Raw genomic sequence first — 25,997 nt, forward strand, 5'->3', positions numbered from 1 at the left:
ATGTTACATTTTACCCCACAGTAGGCTGTGCTATGTGATCTATATATGGTCAGGTAAAAAAATAGGACACCACATGAAAACCTTTGACTTGAACATATTTAGATATATTGACATTTGATCTTCATTTAAACAATAGTAAGAGACATAGGTAATAAGACTAAACAAACTGAATGCCCCATGCCCTGATAGCTGGTATTTCCCCACTTTAGCTGAAACTTCCACAGTAGGGTGTTTCCTATAGTGGTCTATAAGTCTCTGACATCGATTGGAAGAAAGTTTTTTCCCACTCCTCCATGCAGAATTCTTTCAGCTGTGTGATGTTTCAACTTCAGTTCTTTGGCTCACATTTATCTCAAGCGCCCTCTGATACAATAAAGAATTCATAGTGTATTCCAGTTGCAGTTGTTTTACTTGCAAATTATGTTCCAGAGAGTGGAACAACTGAATTCTTATTGTTTGGAGATCTTGTTAAATCTCCCCTCGGATTCATCTACATCTACAACCTTCTTTCTGAAGGCCTCAGAGATGTATTCGGACCTCACAATGGTGACACCACTTAATTTACCAATCAAGAGCAAACCACCTAAATGTCTGAGGGTTAAATAAGACAGACTCTGAGCATGTTCTAGTAATTTGCTGCACCTGAATTTCAGGCAGTAATAAATGTGGGTGTGTCCTAGAATTTTTTTTTATTAAAAATACAGAGGTTTCAAAGGATGGTCCTAACTTTTTTTTACTGTATTTGCCTTTCAAAACTAATGGTGCGCAATATCAATCAAAGGAACAAATAGCCACCATCTCATTACATTGTTTTTACAAGACAAAAACATGGGTTGGTCAAGCTGCACACTCTGCCTCTACAGCCCAGGTCACACTGACTACAACATGCACAAACCACATCTGTATATCATCATTACACAAACACACACAGTCATGCACATGCTGGATTTGTCTGAAGCCGAGTTCTGAAGGAGCAGGCATGGTCGAGTGGCTGACCTTTGTGCTTTCCCTTTTTCTCCTTCTTGGCGCTGCCCGTCTGCGGGGTAGACGTGGGAGGCTTGGCTTTTTTAGCCGAGCGAGGAGCCTGAACCTCCGCGACAGCCTTGACCTCCTCTTGCTCGGCTTCTTGTACTACACAAGGATGCACGGGGACACACACGGGAGAAGCCAGAGGAGGAGAGGGAAGATGCAAGAGGGACCATGACAGAGCATGAAGCCCAGAGAAAGGAAAAGGAAAAAGGCAGAATGTAGTCAGTGTTAAAGTGAACTAAAGAGTTAGCAAAGTCAACTTACAAAAGCAGATACAGGTTAACTGAGGGAAAGGGGAAGGATTTTTTTCAACAGGCACGCACCCATCAACACTGCTTTACAGGGTTTTAAATACCTATTTAAGAGCTGAAGAAGCGAATACATTTTGAGAAGTATACCCAATTAGTTCTTTCCCTACCTATCTAGATTTGAGAATCTAAAGAGAATGCTTTAAATGCTGAAGCAACTGTTCACTGACATAATGATATAAGTGTGTTTTAATTCAATATGTTTTTTTCTGCCATTTTTCTGCAATACACAGGAAATGACTATATAGGGTGAACATTAATAAAACAAGTGACTTTGCCTCAGTGGGAACTAATGCTGATATTGAACCAGGATTCCTGCAAATTCAGCAAAAATCTTATGACGTATTTACAGATTTTATCTGTTAAAGGCAATGAAATGTTTTAACTAACAGACCTATTAGAACTAAATTTGAAGATAATGCCTTAAATTCAAGATACTATTCAGGCAAGTGTGAGGTACAAGTCTAAAGTACCAGGCCATTGTGTTTGGCTAACATGATGGTAAGTTCCAAAACACTTTAAATAGTAATTTATTGGAGTTACTAACTCCAAATAACTAAGCCTGTCGTTTAAGTTGTAAATTACATAACATCTTATGAATGTTCTGCTCGTTGGATAGAACACTCCCAGAAAATATCATAAAGGAAAAGTAAATTGTGCTCGAAACCTCAAGTTTAAATTCAATAATAACTGATACAAATTCTTTTTTGGACTGATAGAAAATTATGTTTTGCACATTGCAGCGTAGCCCCTTTGCACTGTCTCTTATGTAAGACTAAAGCTTGCTGAGCTGCTTTTAAGACCAGATCTGATGCACCATACTGAATTTTTAGCAAGTTTTAGGACAAACCTTGACAGATTTGTACAGAACTTATCTGCATCTGCTTGAGTCAGAGCCCACACACGCATACCCTCAGCGTCTAAGTTGTGTAACCAACTTCAAACTGTCATTCAAACAGCACAAAGGGATCGATGGATTAGTCACGGAGCGAAAAGCACAGAGAGATAGGGGATTGAATTTTGGAACAATGTAAATGAGTGGCATAAAAAGGGACAATTCTACAAACACTCATGGTTTGAAGGAGGGGAAGTTTGAGATAGAAACAGCTTTGCATAATTCAGCAGATGGAGATGATATGCACTGAACTCTGAATAGCTGTAGCATGACTCAGGTTGAGGTTTGCTAAGAATCCTGCATTACCAGATGTTAAATATTGAAACAAACATTGAGGTTCTTTAGTATTTTATGCAAGACAGAGAAACACTGATCACATGCTGCAACAATGCCATTGCCTCACTCAAAGACTTGTGAGGATAGCCACACAACAATGTTACAGTAATTAAGATTAGTAATAAACTGTGACTATTAGAGTTAGGTCTTCCGTTGGTTTTAGTCATAACTTAGTCATTAATCTAAAACAAGAAAGAATTCACCTTTACACTCTACTTTCCGCTAGCATCCCTGTTTGATTCCCCCTTGTACATTAGCACTAAGCTAATGCCGCAGTTCTAAACTGTCTAGAGCAGTGGTCACCAACCCTCCTCTTTGAGAGCTCTACCTTCCTGCAAGCTTCAACTCCTACCCAAATCTTATACGCCTCATTCAACCAAACAAGAACCTCTGAAGATATCAATTAGTTGCAGTTTGTGTGGGTAAGGGTTGGACCCAGTGTGCAGATAGGTAGCTCTCTGGGTGCTTTTTATGTACAATATTCAAAGTTTAGCTGCAGTTATGGGACTTTCTTATAGTGTCTTTTGCGCATTCATCATGTCAGTGAGGGTGAACTACTTTACTCAGCCAAAGCGCTGAACAGCTTTCCAACAAATCAGCACTAAGTAGCAGCAATGCTAGATTTCTACTGTGCGAAATCTGTTCGCTGTAAAAAAAAAAAAAACTAAATATGGATACTGGTAGGTTTTCATTGGATGTGGCTGAATGGTCTGAGATCTTTTAGTTGTAGTTTTGTTTACAAAGAGTTAAACTCAGTGTTTTAAGCTGCTCTTTTACATAAAAAAAACACTTTGTTTGTTTAGAGAGTTAATGAAGTGAAGACTCCATGTACATTAACTTGTCTTGTACATTCCTTTACACAATTCTGGAATTGTGACAGTTCTTAAGTCCAAGCATTTGAAATAATATAAGCAATGATATTCAAACTTTTGACTGCTTTCTGTAATAACTACATAACACAATACTTTCAGTACTTAAATACATTTTAGAATAAACTACTTACAATACTTACATACAAAAAATGTTGAATCCTTGGAGTACTTCCACTTAAGGATGGTGCTTAAAGAACATTTCTACTTTTACCCAAGTCACTTTTTTGATAGAGCTTGTACTTCTACTCAAGTCTGGGTTTCTAGTACTTTATACATGTCTTATAGTAATACTGTATATTTAAAAATGTTAACGGTATTTCAAAACAATGACAGACATTTCAAAATTACGTCTGGTGGGTCAAATTTCTGTTCAATCTAGTTCATGACCAAATAAGCTTATTCCCCCATGTGTATTTAAGAGAGCCACAGGTTGGAAGTACTGATAGGTAATGACATGTTCTGAGAATAGTGGTAAAATAAACCAAGCCCACCGTAGTTGGAAGTTTAGAGGTGTGCTAAGCTCAATTCGAAGGAAAAGAGAGCAAACCTGGATGAACCAGTCTTCTAAATGTGCCTGAAAACAGTCAAAAACAGTCCTAAGACCATTCACTTGACTGTGCTCTCAGATATGAGGTTTTATCCTCTAAATGTTTGTGATTTGCCGAGCCTCAGTTTGCTGGAACACCTCTATGCTGTGGTGCCTAGACAGCCAGCTAAACACCTTTCTGTTACTCCCTATGCCATAAGCTCACTGGGCTGTCTGATACTTGATGGATCTCAGCTCTGGTTAATGTCCAGATTTTTTGCTTGATTCCTGTGTGTTGTGATTTGGATTTGAGCAAAAAATTTCGACTGGCCCCAGAGTCCCTGAATATCAGTTCAAAACCTAAGAGAAATAAAGCAGATCTCAGCACTGTGTAAAAAAAATGATTTCTGAATTCTGTTTCTGAAACTCATCTTAGGAGAAAATAATAAATCAGCATATGCACTTAACTGTCTGGAGTCAAATTAGGTCTCTATACTGTGACAGGCTACAGTTCTGAGTTGTATGAGCGAGCTAAAAGTGATTTTATTCGTACATTTTTCTCACATGAATATTATACAGAGACTGAGACCAAAAATAGTTAAGCTACTTGTGAGAAAACTCTGGAGCTGAATTTCAGAAACTTCATAAGTCCAGTTCTGTGTCTATGAGAACTGAATGATATTAAGAGGAGATCTTAATTACAATATATCTTTCCTCTGGGTAAGGTGTATAGTCTATTTTCCAACAAGTTTCCCCTGACAGTAACAAGGCCTAGTCGTAGATAATGTAGATAATGTAATAGAAAATGTGCATTCAAAATGTTAAAATGTCCTGTGGTCGTAATTCGAGTCTTACCGATGTATTTTCTTTGCCCTCAGAAATCAAGAACCATGTGGGATATCTACTGCTGGGTTATATACACACAAGCTGCCATTACTGTAAGGTGTTAAAGCAAGTTTCTACTACACAATTTAACATTAGGTAACCACAGTTTCAGGTATCTCATGATCACAGTAAAAGAATTTAGTTGTGGAAATCCTAATTAAGTTAATATAAATATGGTGTTATGTCATACATACATACATACATGTGTTACATACATTTTGTTATCTTGATACACATAAATATGCTTTTTCTGAGCATATTATGAATACCATCAGTACCTAAAGAACACTTATAACTGCACCTTTCATTACAAAGAGTATAATTTGTCCTGTTTGCCTGGATGAAGTGCAGCAAAGACTGAATAACAATCATTCAAGATCAATGCACTGATTCCACTATTAGCCTGCCATATCTTAAACATGCGCTGTTATTATATACAATAACACCCACCATGACACCAAATGTCAGGTTATTATATGACTCTCCAGACAGATCACAAACTAGATAGAACCAAGCAGTGCTTCCTAATACAGCTTTGAAATCCTGCCATTGGTCAGGTTTAAATTAGACCGGTCGAGAATAGAATGGCACTGAAAAGACAGCTTGTTTAACGGTGAGTAGATCCAGGCTCCGAATCAATAGGATAACTCAAGCAACTATTCCCTGCTGCGCGGCGGATCAGAGCATTGTTTGTTGAAAAGTTCATGCTGCATTTCCATTTTCAATCACCAGCCTTCCCAAGCCACCGTTTCAGCAGCCAGAATCGATACCGCTGTGTCAACACAAAGACCACTTGGAACAAGGCCTCTGTGCCTCTGGAGCAAGATGTCCTTTCATGGTGATATGAGACTATGAGATATGAGGCTTTTCTGAGTGTGAACCATTCGAAAGTTTCCTTTTTTTGTTATTTCATAAAAATGGATTTCATGTACATGTGTTTTGACATATTTTTATTTATATTTTAATAAAAAGCAAACAGTAATTATGCATTAAAATGTGCAGACATGTATTCTCTGTAACATTATTTAAATCGTGATTCCAAACTTTTGCATGGTAGTGTTAATGCCTAATATGGGTTATGTTGGTGTGACAGGAGAGACCTCCCAAAAAAATTATTCATCCTGGTGATGTACCACAGTGTAAACTTGAGTTCCAGCCCTAACCCTAAACACCTGATCCAAGTCTTCAGGAGCATCTGAATATTAGAGGCAGGTGTGCTGGAACTAAACTCTGTAGGACAATAGATCAATAGGACTGGACCTGGGGCACCCCTGGTCTAATGGGACACAGGTGACTAAGTGTTCTTTGGGAGGTGGGCTGAGAAAGATGTTCGTACCATGGTAGATGGTGCTACTGTTGCTGCTTAGGTAGGACTCAACAAGCGGAGCCTGCTCCTCAGACTGTCTGGTTCTCCGGGTTCTAGAGCGCCCGTCCAGATTAGACTGCACCATCAGTGGCTCCTGGCGCTTCTTCTTCTGCTTCTGCTCCAAGAGAGCTCGCTGAAAAACAAGCACATAAATCTTTTAGAGTGTTACATAAATATTTGTGCCAAACATGCAGTAGCGTTCAAAAGTCAATCAATGTTTTCAAAATAGTAAATACAGTCATTAAATAAAGTCATTTCCAAAAATATTGGAATCCCTGCACTTCTTTTAGATAATGCAACACTTCTACCAGACACTTCTTCTTTATTTCTTTGCACTGGAACAACACAAAAAAGAAGAGTTCTGATATCTAATATTATTCCACACACAAACTCCAAAAATAAACTGAACAAAATTTGAATTTACAATCATGTGATGATTCTTTAACTGGTATTTAATAAATAACAGGGAATTTATTATATAATATAGAAATCACACATTTAACCAGTTAAAAGGTCTCAGTCAATGTGTCTGTGCACCACACTGAGCATGGAGAAAAGATAGAAGAGCAAAGAACAAAATTGTGTGGAATTATGGACAATCTCAAAGCACAAAGTCCATCTCCAGAGATTTTAATGTATCCACACTGCTCAACATCATTAAGAACTATAGATCCCACAGAACTGTAGCTAACCTCCCTGGAAGTGGACAGTGGAGAAAAACTAATGGGAGTTTGCAATAGATTATTGTTTTAATGAATGGTGGGGGCACTATGGTAGGAGATCCAGGACTATCCAGGAGGACCCCACTGTTGGCACACCTGAAGGTACCTGAGGACATCACAAACTGGGACTCTCTGAGACTGTTCTATGCACAGACTGAAATAGAGCTTTTGGTAAAGCACATCATTGTACCATTTACAGAAGATGAGAAAATGAGGCCTTCAACAAAAAGAAAAGAGTGGTCCCAAATTCCAATAGAGAGGTGTAAGAAACTCATTGTTGTTTATTCTAATAGGAAGCCTGATTTAATCTGTGCAGTGAACACAGACATATACACTAGTGTGCATACACACAGTGATAATGAGCACACATGCTCAGAACGGTTGGCAGCCATCGCTGCAGTACCCAGGGAGCAATGTTAAGGTTTAAGGGCCCAACAGTGGCAGCTTGGCGAGCCCAGATATCAAATCCATGCATGTCTCAGCACTCTAACCACTGAGCCACCACTGACCCACACCAGTGTACAACTTGTTAGCAATATATGCAATCGAAATGTCTGAAACAGCTTGAACTTTTACAGAAACAAGGGCTCATGACACCATAAGAGACTAATGTTTATCTAGTCCTGAAATCCAATCATAAGTGCTTACTGGAACTGCATTTAAGGCCTACAGAAATGCCAGGTATAAACGCCTATACATCTCACTGTCTGCTTCTGATCTGATTACTCGAGTTGTTGAAACCAGACATGAACAGGGCCAGCTTGAATGTCTCACTGTTTAAGCCAATGCAACAGATAAGGCTCTGTGTGAAAGGGGATTGGGATGGCCTGTGACTGAAGACTGCAGTCAGCTTGAAAATGTTGAATTAAAATGTGAAAAATTCAAGCTCAGTAAATGTTTTTGACAGATGTTTTTGTTTCTGTATTCAGCATTATCTTGAAAGCTGAGCAAGGACAGAATCTGGAGGCAGCGTTCGGGAGGGATTATGGGAATAACAATGTGGAGTGATTCTTTTCCTGACTGGATAGATAATGATACTGCTTTGATAAAGGAAACTTCCAAAATGTTCGCCACACTTTGGCTCTGTTGTTGCTCTGTTCCCATGTAACTACTTCACAATCCTCGCTAACTTCTAAGGCATTTTCTACCCCAAATCTTAAGTCAATCCAGTTGGGTCATTTTTAGGCTTCCTTCCACATTGGGTTAGTTTACCTTAGTCCTTAGTCACCTACCTGATGCCTATGTGACTTCAGATGATGTTTTGTTGTGTCTTTAAAAGTTTATTTTCTAACTTTTGTAATCTTCTCTTTACAGGCTAATACATGGATAAAAAAGTTACACATTAATTAGCCGCCTGCCTAATATTGTAAAGGTTACCCTATCGCCATCAAAACAGCTCTGACCTGTTACAGAATTGACCCTGATGTTGCCCTGATGGTGCCCTGTAGTATCTGGCACCAAGACGTTACCTAAGGTTGAGCATCTATTGATCTCATCAATGACACTTCCCGTGTCCATTGGTTTACCAGTTGTCCTCCTTGGGAGCACCTTTGGTATGAAGTGACTACTGCATACTGGGAACACCCCACAAGATCTGCCTGATGTTTTGTAAATGCTCTGATCCAGTTCTGATCCAGTTCTGATCTAGTAATCACAATTTGATAATCAATATTATTCACATCATCTGGTTTTAATGTTATTGCTGATTGATATAATCAGTTTGTGCAAAAGTCCCTGTAGTTACTGAATGATACGTCTTAGACTGCAATAAGCCTTGCTTCGTTAAGGGGTTAAATGTGTTATATAGTAACCAGACTGGGAAGTATAGGAAGGGACAAACAGATCTTCTGATTTTATAAAATGCAGCATGTTTGATCATATTAATCCTTTTTGTGTGAGCACAAGATCTGCAGATCTTAAGCGTTAACTGCATGTATTTTCTATTTTCAGCAGTTAAGACTTGCCTCCTCTGTTAGAGTCTAGTTCTATTAGAGAGCATTTCTTCTTTCTGTGTACCTTCCTCTGTCTACAGCTAGTCAAATCACTCTGAATGAATCTGCAAATTAGAACCTTTGAGATTCAAATGTGTTTTTTTGTGGGTGGTGTAATTTAAACAACAGTTCATAAAAGATTAGTAAACTAGAAGCAGCTGCATTTATGCATTCCATGTGATTAGAAAATTTCAGTGTTTGGTAATGTTCAGTGTTTGGAAATCTGTCCAAAAGTCACATATGTCCAAACGTTTTTGACACCTCCTCATCCAAACTTTCTTTTAAAAATCAAGGGTATTCATATGAAAATGTGTGTCCCCTCTTTGCTGCACCAAACAAGCCTCTACTGTTCTGGGAAGGTTTTACACTGAATGTTGGGACATTGCTTTAAAGATCTGATAGCACTGAGAACAAGAACATTAGTGAGGCCAAGCGCATCTAAACTGATGTTAATGCAATGCCTTAGGATAGCTGAACACGCTTGGAGGAGAATGCAACAAAACTCTTCTCAGAACTTGGTCGTGTTACATCAACTCACAGATGCCTGCACTGGGTATTATCGTGTTGAGTGATGGGGTACAGGGAGAAATCTGGGGGAACCTAAAATGTCTGACTAATCAAAGAACCACTCAAATATCAATGAACTGCTGGTGCTGTTTTGACAATATTCATGTCTTGTACTATACACACTACAACTCCCGTCCACTGGTGGTGCTGTTTTGACAATATTCATACACATTATGCTATTCACACTACAGCTCCTGTCCACTGGTGGTGCTGATTTGACAATGTTCATGCATTCTGCTTTGTTATGGAGCTTCTAAAAAAGAAATGAATGGACAGAAAGTCCTGTAGAAATGGCAGGAATTTTACATTCTACTATGATTAAGGGAAAGTTAGGGTTAATGTTAGGACTTAGGTTCAGGTGTAGATCCAGGTAATTTAACTGGTTGCTTTGTAACATTTCTGTTCAAGTCCTTTGATTTCTGCTTGTTTGGGTTGTGTCGGTACATTGTGCATAGGTACGAGGGTCAATCTATATTTGGTACACATTGTACAAATCCCGAAATGGTTTTAGTCACATATGTTTGAATTCCTCTTAAAACCAGACTGATGAATGTTTAAGCCAGTTGTGAACCTTACAACTCAAACTTCACCTATTTTGCACAGGCAGATATCTTGTGGCACTGCAGCACTATGACAGTTACTGCTTTCTCTTTCTCTTAGGCACTATAGCAATCATTTTATCTATAAGCACTGTAATAATAAGAACTTGTAATTAACCTCACAGCTGCTGCATAAGAATCACTTCAGGGAACAGAAAGAAGCCCATTATAAGAAAAGTCACTAAGAAATACTGTATAAGGGCTCTCATTAAATTTGCCTTTGACAGTGTAATTTGCACACCGCAGGTACCCTCAAAATGTCTGCCTGTCTCTAACTCCTGAGCACACTCAATAGTGCACTTCATCAATGCCTGTGATCCAGTCCCCACGCTCATCCAGCTTTCAAGGCACTCATTATCCCCCTGTCTGTTAATTACTTTTGCTCCCTGACAAAGAATTCGAATTCTGAAATTATCCGAGTTTAGAGTGAGACATGAAAAGCCTTCCAAACTCCCTCTGTTAGAACCCTTCAGGGAAGTGGAAACACACAACACAACTTTGAAGCAGGCCACCTTCAAACATGTGCACCACCAAGGCCAAGGCCAAACCGCCCTCGTACAATGACAGATGCTGCAGCTTGTGCTTCCTTTATAAAACATTCAGATTCTTTGAAGCCAAAGCATACCACCACAGGATCTCTGCATTTTGGGTTGCTCCCACTCAGCCAGCCTTGCTTTTGCAGTGCACTTGTGCGTTATGTAAGCTTTCAGAAACGGAGGGGCATCCCTACACACAAGACTATAAAATATTGAGGGAGTCCCTGACGGCGCTGGAGAGCGAACTGCATGCATATTCTGCAACTGTAAGTGCTAAAGCAGCCAAGCAGAAAGGCTTTAACCGACTTGCCCTCTAACTAAACCCCTGTGAGGGTGTGCATGAGGGAAATCCTTCTACTCCTATGCCAGGGCTAGAGCCAGGCTGCAGCCATGCTGGAGTCTAAACAATTATACATAATGAGACCAAACAAGACTTCTCCTGTATGCAGCTGTATTGCTGTTCAACTGTATGTATGTATGCTTCACTCTCTACTGATTTGTATGCAGCGTTAGAGAAAAGAGTATAAAAGGTAAGATATATAAGCATAAACAGTGATTCCTGACTTGGACAGTGTATGTCCACATTGGCAACAGTAAAATGCATCAGTGTGTAGAAATTGTTTTCTGCCTTTATTGTTGGATGCACTGTGATAGTTTTTTAGTTTTTTATTTTAAGCAAACAAGCTGATTAAGTACATTTGGGAATGGTAAGCATTGTGTTATTGTTTTATTCATGAGAGTAATGAACTGTACTGTAGTTTGTGCTGTAGGGCATAATGTCTATAACAAGAAATGAAAGCTTAGTCAGCAGGTAGAACAGTGCAAATCACATGCCTTAATCATCACACACTTGCCACAAACTGTATTAATTCATCAAGTTATCAAAAAGACTTGCCTGCAGAAAGTACCCCCTTATTTACATGTTGGCCCCTCTATTTTAACTATTTCTGATCTACTCATAACCACCACTTGTGCTAGAATGTTTATGTCATTTAATAACGTTTTATTAAGTGATATCTACAGTTTTAATGTTTTGCGTGTACATTTCTTGGGTGTGGAAAAAATAGAGAATTGTAAAATGCAGTTTTACAATACAAAGGTAGCCCAACATGTTATCATGAACTTCCCACAGGGAAGTCTCTTGACTTTACCCACTACAATGTCTATGCCTGTTTGTCACTAGGAAATGCACAAGAGTTAAAAAAAATAGAGCCCCGGTGCATGATGCTACCACCACCATGCTTAACAGTTGGTACAGTGATTTTGGGCTTAAATATCTCACATTTAATTTTCCAAACATACCTCTGGTCATTGTGGTCAAACACCTCCATCTCTGTCGTATAGAGAACATAACAGTTCAACGGAATCACTGAAAGCCCAATACTGCCATTACATTCATGTCCATGATAAGTGTATGTAAATTTCCCACTGCAATCAAATAAAACCTTAATGGTGTAGGTTCACAGTGTCTTTTGGATGGTAAAAAGTGTCTATATGTGTGCTGAGGACATTGTGACATTTCTCTACTTCACATCAAACTACTGTGAATGACTTTATTTATGCCCCAGTAACTGAATTATGCAGACAATTTGGAAAATCAGCAGAAATCCCTTCAAAGAATTTCCATTCAAAGCTCAAGGGGGACTCTGCTAGCACAGGAGCCCTTCACCTGAGATCACACTACATAAACACATTGAACTGTGTACCAGAAAGCCACCTCTGTCCTTAGCGCCCCTTACTGAACACTGTCTCCAGCAGAAAACTAATCGTGAAGAGCTAATGCAGTGCGCTATTAGCTGTGGAAGTGTACTTGTGCCGGTTCTCACTCATTGAAATGCAAGGGTGGAAAGCTCTTAAGGACAGGGACATGCAGGGTGGTCTAGGTGATGCATCCTAACCTCAGCTCCATTGCCTTGAGTGTCATTATACAAAGCAGACAAGCAATCAACATGGTAATATGGCCTTATGTTCCTCTTATGTTCATCAGAGGGAGGCAAGGGCTATGGGCTGTATTGACTGTTTTGGCCTGAAATATGGAGCAACATGTGCTCATCTCTGCCACCGCCTACTGCATCCACGAGTGTATTCAGCCCTGTTTCGCCTAGATCTGAGAGCAGCAGAGAAGACTGTTTTGAGATGATGTCCTCCATACTCCCCCACAGCAACTGGGAAACCTGAAGGATTCTCCAGTTCTTCACTATCTGCAGTTCCAGGCAAGGAATACAAATACAGAATATTTACAAACAGTAGACAGATAAATGTGATGATGTTGCTCTTTAGTTACTTTTGTAGTCTCATTCCTGAGACAATCATATCCACAACTGTGCATCAGTAACACTGGTGAGCCAGGCCCGTGGCTGTGTCTTTGCATGCTGACACTGGGCAAAAATATAATTTAACAGCATAAAACTGTAAAAGTACTAAATTACAGTCACATCCTGTATTTATAAAAACAGTTTTAACTGTATATTTGTACAGTGAGATAGTGTTGATGGAAAAGCTTAACCCATTTAACCCTGAGAAAAAAACCTTTTCCCATCTAACCCTGGAAAAAACAGCTGTCTATATTTTACTGCAAATTTATAAACATACTGTACAGTAGAACACCATCATTTTACAGTATATAACTGTTAATTATTATTAACTCATAGTTGTCACATAAATACAGTATAAACACAAATACAGTAAAAATACAGTATAAAGCCATTACAGCTGCCAGTATTTTACTGTGATTTTACACCTTTCCCCAGGAAAACGAAGCACGACTACCTGACCGTCCATGTATATGGGACTGGAGCACATAAATCAAAGTAATACATTCATTAGGTGTGTCTGATCAATAGCTGGCAGCACTGTAACATTTGCATTTAATGATTGTTGTGCAATCTTTCATCACCAGCATCAAAAGTTGGGAATCACTGTCGAGGACCTTTGGGTTTTTGGGCAACCTTCACAAACAAAGGCTCAAGGCTTAGCAACTAAGGGGCCTCCTGATGCGTGCTGCGGCCTACCAATGAAAGAACCCTCGAGGCACTTTCATATCCGCCCATTTGATCTGGTTCTGTGTGTTTGCTACGACTGACATCAGTATGGGTTTACTGGATGTGTTGCAACTGTTGCAGCTATGTGTAACATTTTCCCCACTGACAACAGAGTTACCTTGTAAGCTAACATTATTCGGAATGTGTTCCTCGCAAACTGTCTCCTGACATGGATCCTTTCATGTATTATGAAAGCAAACACAGAGAGGTCTTTGAAATATTGCACAGTGCAGGTTGGAAAATCAGTTTTGGGGGACATGACTTATAGGGTCCATTTCATGGGGGAGAGGGTGAACTTAAACATGGTATGTAAATATTGTTGATGTTTTTAAACAATGCAAGCTGCAAAGCCTCCATTTTAAACTGTTGTTGTAATGTCACAAAAAACTTCAGATTATATGTTTTGTTGATTTTCTAAGTGAAAATGACCAAATAAATTCTTCAAACTTTTAGTTTGAAGTTTTTAGAATTTAACATAATGATAAACAATACAACACAGAACATTTGTTGCATTTGCTGCATTGCTAAAATATAGTTAAAATAGTTATGTTGTCTGTACAGCATTTGTTCACTTCCTGTCAGTCAGAAAATCAACACGACATGTTTATCTGTATATAACGACTGTACGCCCATTTGTCTATTCGGTTTACAGCAGCTTCGCCCGCTGGCTGATGTTAAAGCTATAATTAGTGTGTTTTAGCCTAGAATGGCCTTTGAATGAGTCACAACATAGGGAAGCCAATCAGAAAATAGTCCATTTACATATATCTGGTTTTAATTTGTTCTAAAAAAGGAATGATGACATATTGTAGGTACACAGAGCCACAAAAACAAACCTCGGGAGCTCAGGAAATAAGAAAAAAAGAAGCTGCTATTTAAAGTTTTGGATAAATCCACCGTTAGTCAAAGACCAGTTATCTTTGGTATGTAGTGCTCAATTTCATATCAGATAATGCAGGTTACACTTGTTAAACTACTATGTGCTACCCTTTATAAGTCCTGAATTGAAAGGGTTTCATGTGGAAGGCAGTGTTCAGTATATTACGCCTGACCCACCATGTATTCCACTATCAGTGCTTCAGACTGCATTAATTAATAATGAGTTATTATACTGCTGTCTACCATATGACACTGCAGAAGCTAGGAAATGTAACACCAGGCTGATGAAATGAGCTATCCAGTCTCCATCAAACAGCACACTCACCCACAGAGCAAGTGACTGAAGTAGAACTTGAGAGGGGCACACCTGTTGCATGCTATTAGCATCCTGCGTGGTCTCAAATCCTTTTCCAAGAAACTTTATAGAACTGACAGCCCATTATTAGAACAGCGAGAAGCTGAAGCTCGTCTATGGAGGCATGAAATTAATGAACTGTTTTGATAAGGTGGCTTCCAACTGCTGATCCAAGTGTTTTGCAATGATACTGCAAAAGTATCAGCAACTGCTGAAAGCCTAACTTTTCTTTTTTTTTTCATTTTGTCCAGAGATTTCTCTGTTTTCCTCATGCATGCATTTAAGTAATATAGGGACCTTTACAATAGATTGTTTAAAGTAGGGATGTCAAAAGAACTGATATTTTGGTGTCGCTATAAAAAAACACAACTTTTTTCTATAGTACCAGAGGTTCCGAAACTACCGCAGCTGTCATAGGTATGTGAACTTGTGGTTTCTCCGGAACTGACAAGGGCACCATAACAAGTCCATATGCATAGTTGACAGGAGATACTTAAATTAGAGCAGAATGCTACATGTGCGTTGGTAAGGGCAGGAGAATACTGTGCAAGTTAAGTGAGTTTCAAAACACAGTGCTGTTTGTTTTAAACACTTGAAGGTTTCTGTAATATTAATACTCAATGGATTATTTCATATTGCATTCTTTTTCTCTCCATATTTCAGGCAGCTCAGCAATGCAGTAGAAATGCTAGGCCACCATAAATCTTTTTATCACTTAAAGAAAAGATAACACTTTTTAACTTTATTAAGGCTTCGTCCCACACTTGTTGCTGGGAACAAAATAGAATATTTACAAACACATTTATTTAATTGGTTTATTATTTGTTGTGTTCTCAATATTTGTTTCAAGGTTCAAAGACATTGCGTGGTAATGGTATAGAATACCAGATTTCTGGTATTGTGACATCTCTAGTATAACCCTATGTATACCCCAGTGTGGTGAAAGTTTAAACTTTAATAACAAGGTAAGATGATTCGCCATCACACCATCTGTAGTAGGCTGATGCCCAGCAGCTCGGTGCCTAGATGCCATTTAATTCATTTGAATACTACTTTTAAATAGTCTTGAGATCCTCTGCAGTAACAAGAATCCACAAGAAGTATGAATAAGAACATGCAGCCACTGTTGCCCAGAGAAAAATATCCAGTTATGAACTACTGTTTGTTTTTTTGATTACATAATGTTAAAAAAAATTAAGCTAAACAATATCATTTATAATCTAATAGCATAATAATGCTTTTGGCATTTAGTATTGCCTGTCAAGTTTGCAATATATTTTTAAATGCTGTGTTTTAGCTCTCTGCATGCACTGCATTCTTTTCCCAGTCGACAGAGAGCAGACAGGAGAACAGAACAGCTTGACTGTCCAATATATTGGTCAGGTTCATTCTTATGTAAACAAACACTTTGGCAAATAGATAGGCAAGGAGGGGGCTCCGAGTGGCACAGAGGTCTACTGCACTGTGGCCCGGGGGTCATGAGTTCAAATCCCGAGCCATGCCCCTTTGCCGTCAGTGGTTGAAAGAGTCTCTCCCCTCATCACTCCTAAGTGATTTTGACCTGCAAAGGTGTCTGCTGGCTGGAGCTGGGGACCCAATGCTGTCCTCGAAAAGCGGTGACTGGCTTTGTATGCATCGGAGGAGACGTGTTAAGTCTTTACCCTCTTAGTGTCGGGAACATTAATGATGCTAGGGGAAGTTACAAACTGGTGGGGTTAATTGGGGTTCATTAGAAAAATAAATGATAAAAAACAAACATGCAACGATAAGTCGATAAAGGGACAGTGTCTAGTGGAAATCGGGTTATTTTCAGGCTCAGGTTCATCTTTTGGGTGGATATTAGGAGAAAATGCTGGATCGGATATTTAAGGGAAAAAAAATATCCAAGCCAGTCCTGTAACAAACCTAGCTTGAAACAGCACATACTCACACTCTTTGACACCACGCTGTTAACTGTGTTTGAGTAGAGAATAAAAGCCTATTTTAGATGTTAAGTGAAGTGATTTGATTAAAAACAGCTTAGTTTTTAAGAAAAACATTTAGACCGGTATGATTTTAATATTGGTATAGTCGTCATTAATTGAAAGTATGCATTTAATTGTCTCATAAACAATTCTAACCCAACTGAAGCATTGTGAGAGACTTACACACACAACACACACTCTTGCACCCCCTAACACTCACACACAAACAACCTCATTTCTAATTTTCTCCTTCAGCTGCCGAGTGCACAGTTTATGGCCACTAGAACAGGTCATGTCCCCAGATAGCGGTCAGCAAGGAAACAGCTTAGCAGTTTAATGCGGTACAGCACCCACCTGCCTATCCAGCTTCTGCTGCCGCAGGTTACTGCCCTCATCGTCCAAGGTGCTGCGAAAGACACAGAAAACAACAACAATCATTCAGGCATGCACTCCGGTGTTTTCACCAGTCACAAAAAAACAATAAGTGAAGGGTGGTCTTACTTTTGCAGAGTGCTGTATATACAGTAGTCAGCATGTGTTGTTTTCAGTTATTGATGGGTTGGTCAAAAGAATACAGTTAGGAAGACACAGGTTTGGTTGCTGATTTGTGCAGTACCAAAAACCACCAAAAGCTCACCTAAATTCACATGATTTACATGGAACTCTTACAGTACATACCAAGAGCCTCATACACTGTTGTATCCACCTCTAAAAGGAAATCCAGCATAACCAAAACTGAACTGTAAAGAAGGCCAATTTAGAAACCCCAAAACTTTTACATAAAAGTCTTCAGCCCTTTTTTGCATCCAAAATATACATACACAAAGCCCTGCTAGCTCTTGCCACCAACACTGGTGAGCACGCATACCACCACTATAAACCACGCCTCATAATCAAGGTTTTGCCTCAGGCCTGATCCGGGCAAAATCAGAGCGCAAGGAAGCTCATGAAACCGAGCTGATTAGATAGCTGCACTTTCCAGTAAAACTCAAGAATAATTCAAAAAACAAAAATCACTTTCTTATCACAGTACTTAAAACAAAGCTATGCCGTGAAGCTTCTGTGTGAGCTGTTAATGTGCCTAACTGGAAATCAGCCAATCAAAACAGAGCCCATGAAATTATTAATGACCCCATCAAGAAATAAACTTCAGCCTGTTTCATTCTATGACCAAATCACAGTTTAAAACCACAGTAAAAAATGAACATGTTAAATTGCATCTTTAAACCCAGACCAGGGTCATGTACCTACTTTGTAGACATCAGACAGTGTAGTATGCCCATCACAGTATTTTGTAAAATTCACAGTTTCACAGTATTTTTTTATAGGGTTACACCTTATTTTTGTGTCTAGAGTACACAGAATATAAAATATAAATTTTATCATGTACATAACAAAGTTAGCAAGTGAACACAGCTCTCTTCACTGACCCTCAGAGTCTAGCTAAACACAGCTCTTTTCACTGACCCTCAGAGCCTAGCTGAACACAGCTTTCTTCACTGACCCTCAGAGTCTAGATGAACACAGCTCTCTTCACTGACCCTCAGAGTCTAGCTAAACACAGCTCTTTTCACTGACCCTCAGAGTCTAGCTAAACACAGCTCTTTTCACTGACCCTCCGAGCCTAGCTGAACACAGCTTTCTTCACTGACCCTCAGAGTCTAGATGAACACAGCTCTCTTCACTGACCCTCAGAGTCTAGCTAAACACAGCTCTTTTCACTGACCCTCAGAGTCTAGATGAACACAGCTCTCTTCACTGACCCTCAGAGTCAGGCTAAACACAGCTCTCTTCACTGTCTCTCAGAGATCTTTCCTCTAATCTTGTATTTCTGAGTTAGGTGACAATAGCAGTGGGTTTATTTTAAATCAGGCAGATGCGAATACAGCCCTGCGGTCCGTGTGTGTGCTCTCTGTCATGCCTCTCATGACTCTCACTAGCAACATATGCTAAGTCTTTCTGCACTTTATGTTGTAAACCACGGTATTGTGGTGTGACCATCACATTTTCTTAAGACTTTCGCACAGTACTAGTGTTAGTGAGTTTTCAACAGTCTTACAGTAAACTGTAATGCAGCATATGGGGGGCATCACAAGCAGCATCATCCCTTGAAAATGTGCTTGAGGGCTTGTCTCTCGAGAGCCCAAATTGCTACCAACAGGAAAACGACTTGGGGCTCTTTCGCTGTGTTCTCTAGGGACTGATCCAAAGCTCTTTAGATGAAGTCGTAAGTGCAAAAATAACACTCCACTCTGTCCTTAAGGAGAGATGAGGCTATTGCAACAGACACTGAAATAAGAGACATACTGTTCAAGGAACTCAATGTCCATGGGTACACATGGTTCTGACAAGACGACTGGGTCGTAGTTTTTAAGGTATGCATTACTTACCAGAAGTGATCCAAGAAAAGACAACAGATAAACTGACAACAGGGTCACGGGCAGCTAAGGCTCATTGATGTGATCCATGGAGGCCATCTTCTCATACAGGACTTACAAGATCTGCTGCTACCATCTTGATGCCAGAAACCACAGGATGCCATCAGAAGTTTTGTGGAATCCATTATGTCTGATCGCTGTTTAATGTATTCTTACTGGTTTAATGTATGGTTTATACATAGTTATAACCAGATTTGTACAGTAGCTTCAAAACACACATATCAGATCCCGTTCTAAGATCTTTTTTTTTTTTTGTAATACAATACTAAAATATGGAATAAATTGTTGCTGTTGGTCAAAACGTTGTATCTCCATAGCGGTAACTTTACAGAAGAGGGTAAAAACGTCTTAACTTTTAGTCAATGTAAAAAGATTTTATTCTAATTCTATTGGCCCACATATCTCGAGATTTTGACACAATGTTAAGAAGAACTGTAAGATTCACATTGTGTCAGAAAGGGGCAAAAATAGAAAAATTACCTATGACCGCACAACAACTGCATTCTGTATTAATGTGCAAAGTGACTAAAATCATTGTTCTGTTCATGGCCTGTTTTGACACATGAGGTCAGAACTCATTTTTTTTGTTTACATTTTTATTTTTAAGGGTAATCACCTGGGCAGATGGATAATTGGCAAGACTGCATGAATTGCTCATCCATCATTATTTTGTGTTAGGGCTTTAAGTGAGACACTCTCATATGTTACTTGGATGTCTTGCCAGCTTCAAACATTCACGTTTTTGGTGAGATGTGCCTCAAAAGGTACTCTCATACCCCCACCCCCTTACTCCCTATATAGTGAACAATGGGCCAGATTTAGGAAAAGGGTGTTTTTAGACATGAAGTGAACTTAAAGGTAGCATTATGAAAATGTAAGGCTAGGCATGTGCATTTGTCCTGTAAATGAACTCACTACTTCAGTAGCCTTACTAGATACTTTCTAACTTACTATTACTCAGTAAACTCTTTTACTCCTAATTCACAACACTGGAATAAGTTCTTCTTATTCCTTAAAAGTAACAATACTTGTACCTGAGTACAAGTTTAGGATATTCAAACCACCTCTGAGTCTAATAACAGCAATTTACATTTACCACCACTTTGGTGCCAGGACAGAAAAAAGCCTGGACGCTTGTCTTCCGCGGATTTTGAGGGATGGCGGGTCGAGCCGAGCCGTACTTGAAGCTCGAAGGGCTCTTGGTGCAGATCGGCTTTTGACCATTGCCATCAAGTACGGAGGGGCTGGTCCGTTCTTGGCTTTGTAGGCCAGCGTCAGGGTTTTAAATCTTTTGGGACATTGGGACATTGAAGACCTACAGTATGTAGGTCTCTGTGCTCTGTTGGGATTGTAGGATAAGCTGTGAGCACATGCTGTCACGGTTCCTAATGTGTAAGGTATGCAAATTCAATAGGTAAGGCCTACCACAGAGCCTTTACAAGAAAGGTTAGAAAGGGTGTACATGCCACTCATATGAAAGCCCCTGTATACAGCAAAGGTTTTTCATTACAACTACAAACACACTTCCGTTACATAATCCAGCTGTGGCAATGGCAGCTCTAACATTAACATGTAAATCCGGCTGAAGGGCCTCCGTCACCCCCTCTCTCTGTCTCTCTCTTTCATTCAAAAGGACATTGTTCGTGGAGCTACGTACCTTGGATAAATATCAAAGTCTTGGAGAGGGATGGAAGCAGCGGCTATGGCGATGGAGAGGAGGTGCTGCTGTGTTAATGATGTGAGTCACTGAGCCACTGCGTTTTCTCTTTCAGGTCCTGTGAGAGCTGATGACCTTTTTGAGGCCTTTCAGCTGTCAATGGTCCCACTCTGCTTCTTTCTAATCTTTCTAATCTCACTTACAGCTGACCCGCGCACTCGCTCCGTCAGCGCTACGGCTGAGGATATAGACCAGGAAGGTTCCTAATTAAAAGCTAATTCAGGGCTTGTTTTGTGAACGTGATGGGTCATGAGGAGGGGCGGCAGCAGGAGAGACAGGTGTAAAAATGGGGTGTGGGTGCGTAAGCCGGGCAGTTATAAAAGAACTGTTAAATTATGTTGTTAATGCATCTACATTACAAGCACAGCATGTTAAATGCTAGTTTTTGGCCGGAATTCCCTGTTAACACTGCCTTTGCCTTCTCGCTTTCTTTTTTAATGTCATTGACGTTCATGCCCACCTGCAGTGTGCTCCACCCATCTCCTTTCTTAATTAAACACACAGCCATCTCTCTTCACTCTGACACTCTTTACTTTATCATGCATGCACACGTACACACACACAAACACACACGTTTCGCAGCAATCCCAGAGTCAGCAGAGTAAGCAGGCAGGGGTGTTGGTTCTCATTAAACTAGCAGATAATAACATAAACAACGTTGCTCTAATGAGGGTCAACCATCTCATTATATTAGGAATAGAAGATAAATTGACGGATGCGCTCTGGCAGACACATGCAACACTCATTACACTCACTCTCTCCCACCACTCAGCACCACTCATGACAGTGACAGTTCACTCTGTTGGGAAGTGTGTGTTTGAGAGTGCTAGTGTGGGTGTATTTGTGCATTTGTGTACATGCAATTGATACTGTGTGTTTGAATGTGGTAGAATTAGTCACTGTAGTTAACACTCCCCATGACTGGATCTCCCTTTTCACCAGCTTTTCATCTTCTACTGTGGATAACCAGCCCTATACTGCAGTCGCATTCAGTCGCATTCAGCATTCAGTCTTTCTACACTTTCTGCATATACCATGACTGCAACCCAAGCGCTTCTTAAGGCAAATAAATGGAATATTCTTCAAAGGATAGGTCTGGACATGGTCACTCTGGACACTACTAAAGAACATTTATTTGCCTTAAGTGGAGTTATGACATAACTGAATTTTTGGAGATGGTTGACATCCCAATCTCCTCCCACTCAACCCTATATAAACCCACATTGTCACTACATCATCCAAACAAACAACTTCAAACCTTCTACCTCCCTGTCCCTGTTCACCACTTTTTTCTCTTGGGTTACTGTCATTGTTTGGTTTGGGTCATGGTCCAGCTGTACAGTGAAGTGCCATCATATCATTACACAATTTACATAAAGTATAGCTCTAAACACCTCCGAATGCATCCTTCTACAGTACCAGTTCCACCGACAGCCATACATGCCCATGCCATAACAGTGCCTCTACTATGTTTAACAGATGATGTGGTATGCTTCGGATCATGAGGCCTTCCTTACACTTTCCTTCTCTTTCCATCATCTGGGTTCATCAATCCAAGGAATCCAGTTTCAGAACTGGACAGGATTTCTCAGATGTTGTCTAGCAGTCTAATCTGACCAAATTCTGTTCTTAAGTGAAGTAAACCCTTTGTATTTACATGCCTTATGGCATCCTTTGCCTAGATGTTGTGAATGAGTTTTTCTCCACTATGGAAAGAATTCTGTGATCATCTATTTTAGTTATCTTCTATAGTTCTTCTAAAGTTTGTCAGTGCATTCCCTCTTTTACAAATGTAATTGTTGACTTTGTCAATCCTAAGGTTCCTGCTGTCTCTCTGATAGGTTTGTTTTGTTGTGTAGTACAATCTATAAAACACTGCATTGTAAGATCCCTGCTCTGCCCTGGGAAAGGATAATGGGTGTTCAGTGTGGCCCAGGGGGGTCTGTCAGGGGATGTTTAAACATGAATTGGTTGGTTAGACCAGCTCTTGTTTAAAATGGTAACAGTTTGGTCAGATAAAAGGGGCAGAATCTTTAAGTTTGGCTCAGAGAATCCCAGAGGAATCCGGAGAGAGGAAGAATAGCCTGGAAAAGGAAAGGGCTTTTTTGAGAGCTCTCTCTCTCTCTCTCTCTCTCTCTCTCTCTCGTTCTTTCTCATTATCTCTCTCTTTTACTTATATAATCTCTCTTACACTAGCCTTACACCAAATTACGTGCTAGAGTTGCAGGTCGCTCTCATCATCCTGATCATTTGGTGTAAGGTGGTCAGGATAACTGTCTTAACTCTGCATTTTTTTCTGACACAATCATCCGTCTTCACAAGTTCTAAATGAACAGTCCCCATTCATTTAATCAAGGTAACGTTCACATTCTGCAACCACTTTTTTTGCTGTTTTCTCATGAACAAACTACTGCACACACGGGCAGCTGTGGCTACTTCTGTTTTTGATCCATTGTACAATATTTTGTTTTATAAACTTACACCAAGAGCATGATGTGAAATAAAAGGGAATTTAGGTGCCGTCTTGCAAATAGTGATCCTGTAAGATTCCCAGTCTTTGCAAAATCAGCTGTGAGAAATGTCAGATTGTCTTTAGATGTGAGACAGTGTCAGACTTTAGTCTTTTATTTTCAGAGTCAGTGTGGTTAGCATTACTCTCTATCTACCAGCTACTATGCAGGTAGTATTCTCATGTGTTTGTATTTGTATGTAAGATTTGCCTCATTTATAGTGTACTGTATGTGCAATTGCTTCATTACGTTATACATAATTCTGTTATTATCTATATCTAAGCTAACTGGCTACCATGAATCCAGTTGTGTTACTTTCAATGAAAGTGAAGTTTAACCCACTGAACTGCACTGTTCACTATTCTAAGCAGTGAGTAAAATAACTTCGATTACTATTATTATATTGTTATATATTATATTATATTTTACTATTACTATTTACTATTACTATAGTAATATAGTTACTATTATGCTCTCTTATTGTTATATTAATATGTTAACAGATTACATTTATAGCCCGGAAACACCCCTGAAGTATCTTCAGTCTAATGATGTCCTCCTTCACTTGCTATCATCAACACTTCTTTGGAATACAAATTGTGTTCCCATAAAGGGCTACCAAATCCTTTCATCTCCTTAATGTGCCATGAAATAACAAGGGAACAGTCCACACCTGGTCATTCCAATCACTTTTGAGTTTGTGAAAATGGAGGGAATAAAAAAAAATGGCTGTGATTTCTAAACAGTTCAAAAGCCCCTTAAATTAAAGCAGTTTTTTAGGTTCAGTCCTGGTATTAATCATGGGCCATGGTTGTAACCCAAATGCGTCATTATCAGCAGTACAACATGCAATGCTCTGACAGCCACTCCGACAATGAAGAAGAACAGTTCTGCTGTGTGCTGTGCTAAAGGGGACAACCGCTAAACGTTGCTTTTTTTCAACATTCTTCTATTATTAGTAGTAGTAGTAAAGTTACAATGACAATACAAAAACATGTGGTATGCTTTAATTGTTTGTTGGCTACCTTACACTCACCTTGGTTGATGCTATAGAAGAACCACTTTTGGTTCCATAAAGAATCCGGTTTGTCATAGAGGTTTGTGAGTGTGAAGAACCTTTAAAACACCCCAAAACTTTATCTTGATTCAAAGATTTTTTTATCAGTTTAAAAGTCACATCTCTATTCCAAAAACGGTTCTTTAGGGAACCAAAATAGTTCTTCTTTGGTATCACTCATATAACATTTTGTAGCATCTATATTTTTTGAGTGTAGCTAATGATTGAAGTACACAAATGCTTACACAAGTACACAAGAGCAGTAGCTGTAGACCAGTGGAACTGTGTTCTCTGGAATGATGAATGGTGCTCCATCCAATACTTTTGGGATAAGCTAGGGAGTTGGGGATGAGGTGGGTTGGTGATTATACAGCATTCTGACCTCATGAACACTCGTCTTGTTGCCTAATGCAATCAAATCCTCACAGCAATGCTCCCAAAATTCCAAAAGAAAGCCTTTAATGGACAGTAGAGACAGTTATTCCAACAAAGCTGGATAAACTGTTTTGAATACCCATGATTTCAGAAGAAACAATAAATGAGCAGGTGTCTCAATACCTTTGTCTATATAGTGTATTTAACAGAACCCAGAAGAACATGCTAACTAATCGATAGCCCTAAATGCCTATAAACCATACGTTTCTCTCCAGTGCAGTACAGGAACAATGCTGACCTTTTAATTCCATCTAATCTACACGGATCACAATCTGACGCAGTGTCCTCTTTTTGACTGGTATCTGTAGGCTTCTATGGTCTCTATCTTTAGTGCTTTGAGTACCATTTAGTGTAAATAGGCCACTTAGAAGTCATGTTATTGATGTGATGCCTTCAAATGCACACTAAAATCCTCTATGTCTGCTCCTTTCACAATGCGTGGATACATTTTATGTCAATTATACTATATTATATAAACAGCTGCTAAGACCTTTTCAGCTCAAATCATCCACTTTGTCCTATCCATAGATTAGACTTGGGTGGTATAATGCCAATACTGTATGTGACACATTTTAAAAGTTAATGGTATTTTAAAATGACGTGTAATGTGTCCAGATTTCCGTTCTATCTAGTTCATGGCCAAATAAACGTATTCCCCTATTGTGCATTCAAGAGAGAAATAGGATGGGGGCGCTGTGGGAGTTCACTGATTGGTCACTCTAAAAACAGGTTTACAAGAAAAACAAGCTCACCATAGTTAACAACATGTTGACTTTGGGCCAGAAACAGTGGAGAACACTCCTTAGATTATTCCCTTGACTTTGTGCTTAGATATGAAGCTGTATCCTCTGAACGTGTGTGATTTGAGCCTCCGTTAGCCGTAACACAAACTGTGCTGTGGCCCTGCTAGTTACTAGAACTTATTTAACTCTATATAGCTAGCCACATTTCCAAACACAACAGAACTTG

General features: G+C 39.5%; 1 protein-coding gene across 2 annotated transcripts in view; it reads right to left on the minus strand.

Annotated features, from left to right (window-relative positions):
• tub (TUB bipartite transcription factor) overlaps window positions 1-25,997 on the minus strand; it is a 122,463-nt gene that overhangs the window by 22,364 nt on the left and 74,102 nt on the right. For both annotated transcript variants that reach the window (XM_072659978.1, XM_072659979.1), the window contains exons 2-4: window positions 17,226-17,277; window positions 6,188-6,350; window positions 997-1,131 (exon numbers count right to left, since the gene is read on the minus strand). In XM_072659978.1, the coding sequence (XP_072516079.1) occupies window positions 997-1,131; window positions 6,188-6,350; window positions 17,226-17,277 (350 nt within the window). The remainder of the gene's footprint in view (window positions 1-996; window positions 1,132-6,187; window positions 6,351-17,225; window positions 17,278-25,997) is intronic.

Source organism: Salminus brasiliensis, chromosome 17, assembly GCF_030463535.1.
Source record: "Salminus brasiliensis chromosome 17, fSalBra1.hap2, whole genome shotgun sequence".
Lineage (NCBI taxonomy): Eukaryota > Metazoa > Chordata > Actinopteri > Characiformes > Bryconidae > Salminus > Salminus brasiliensis.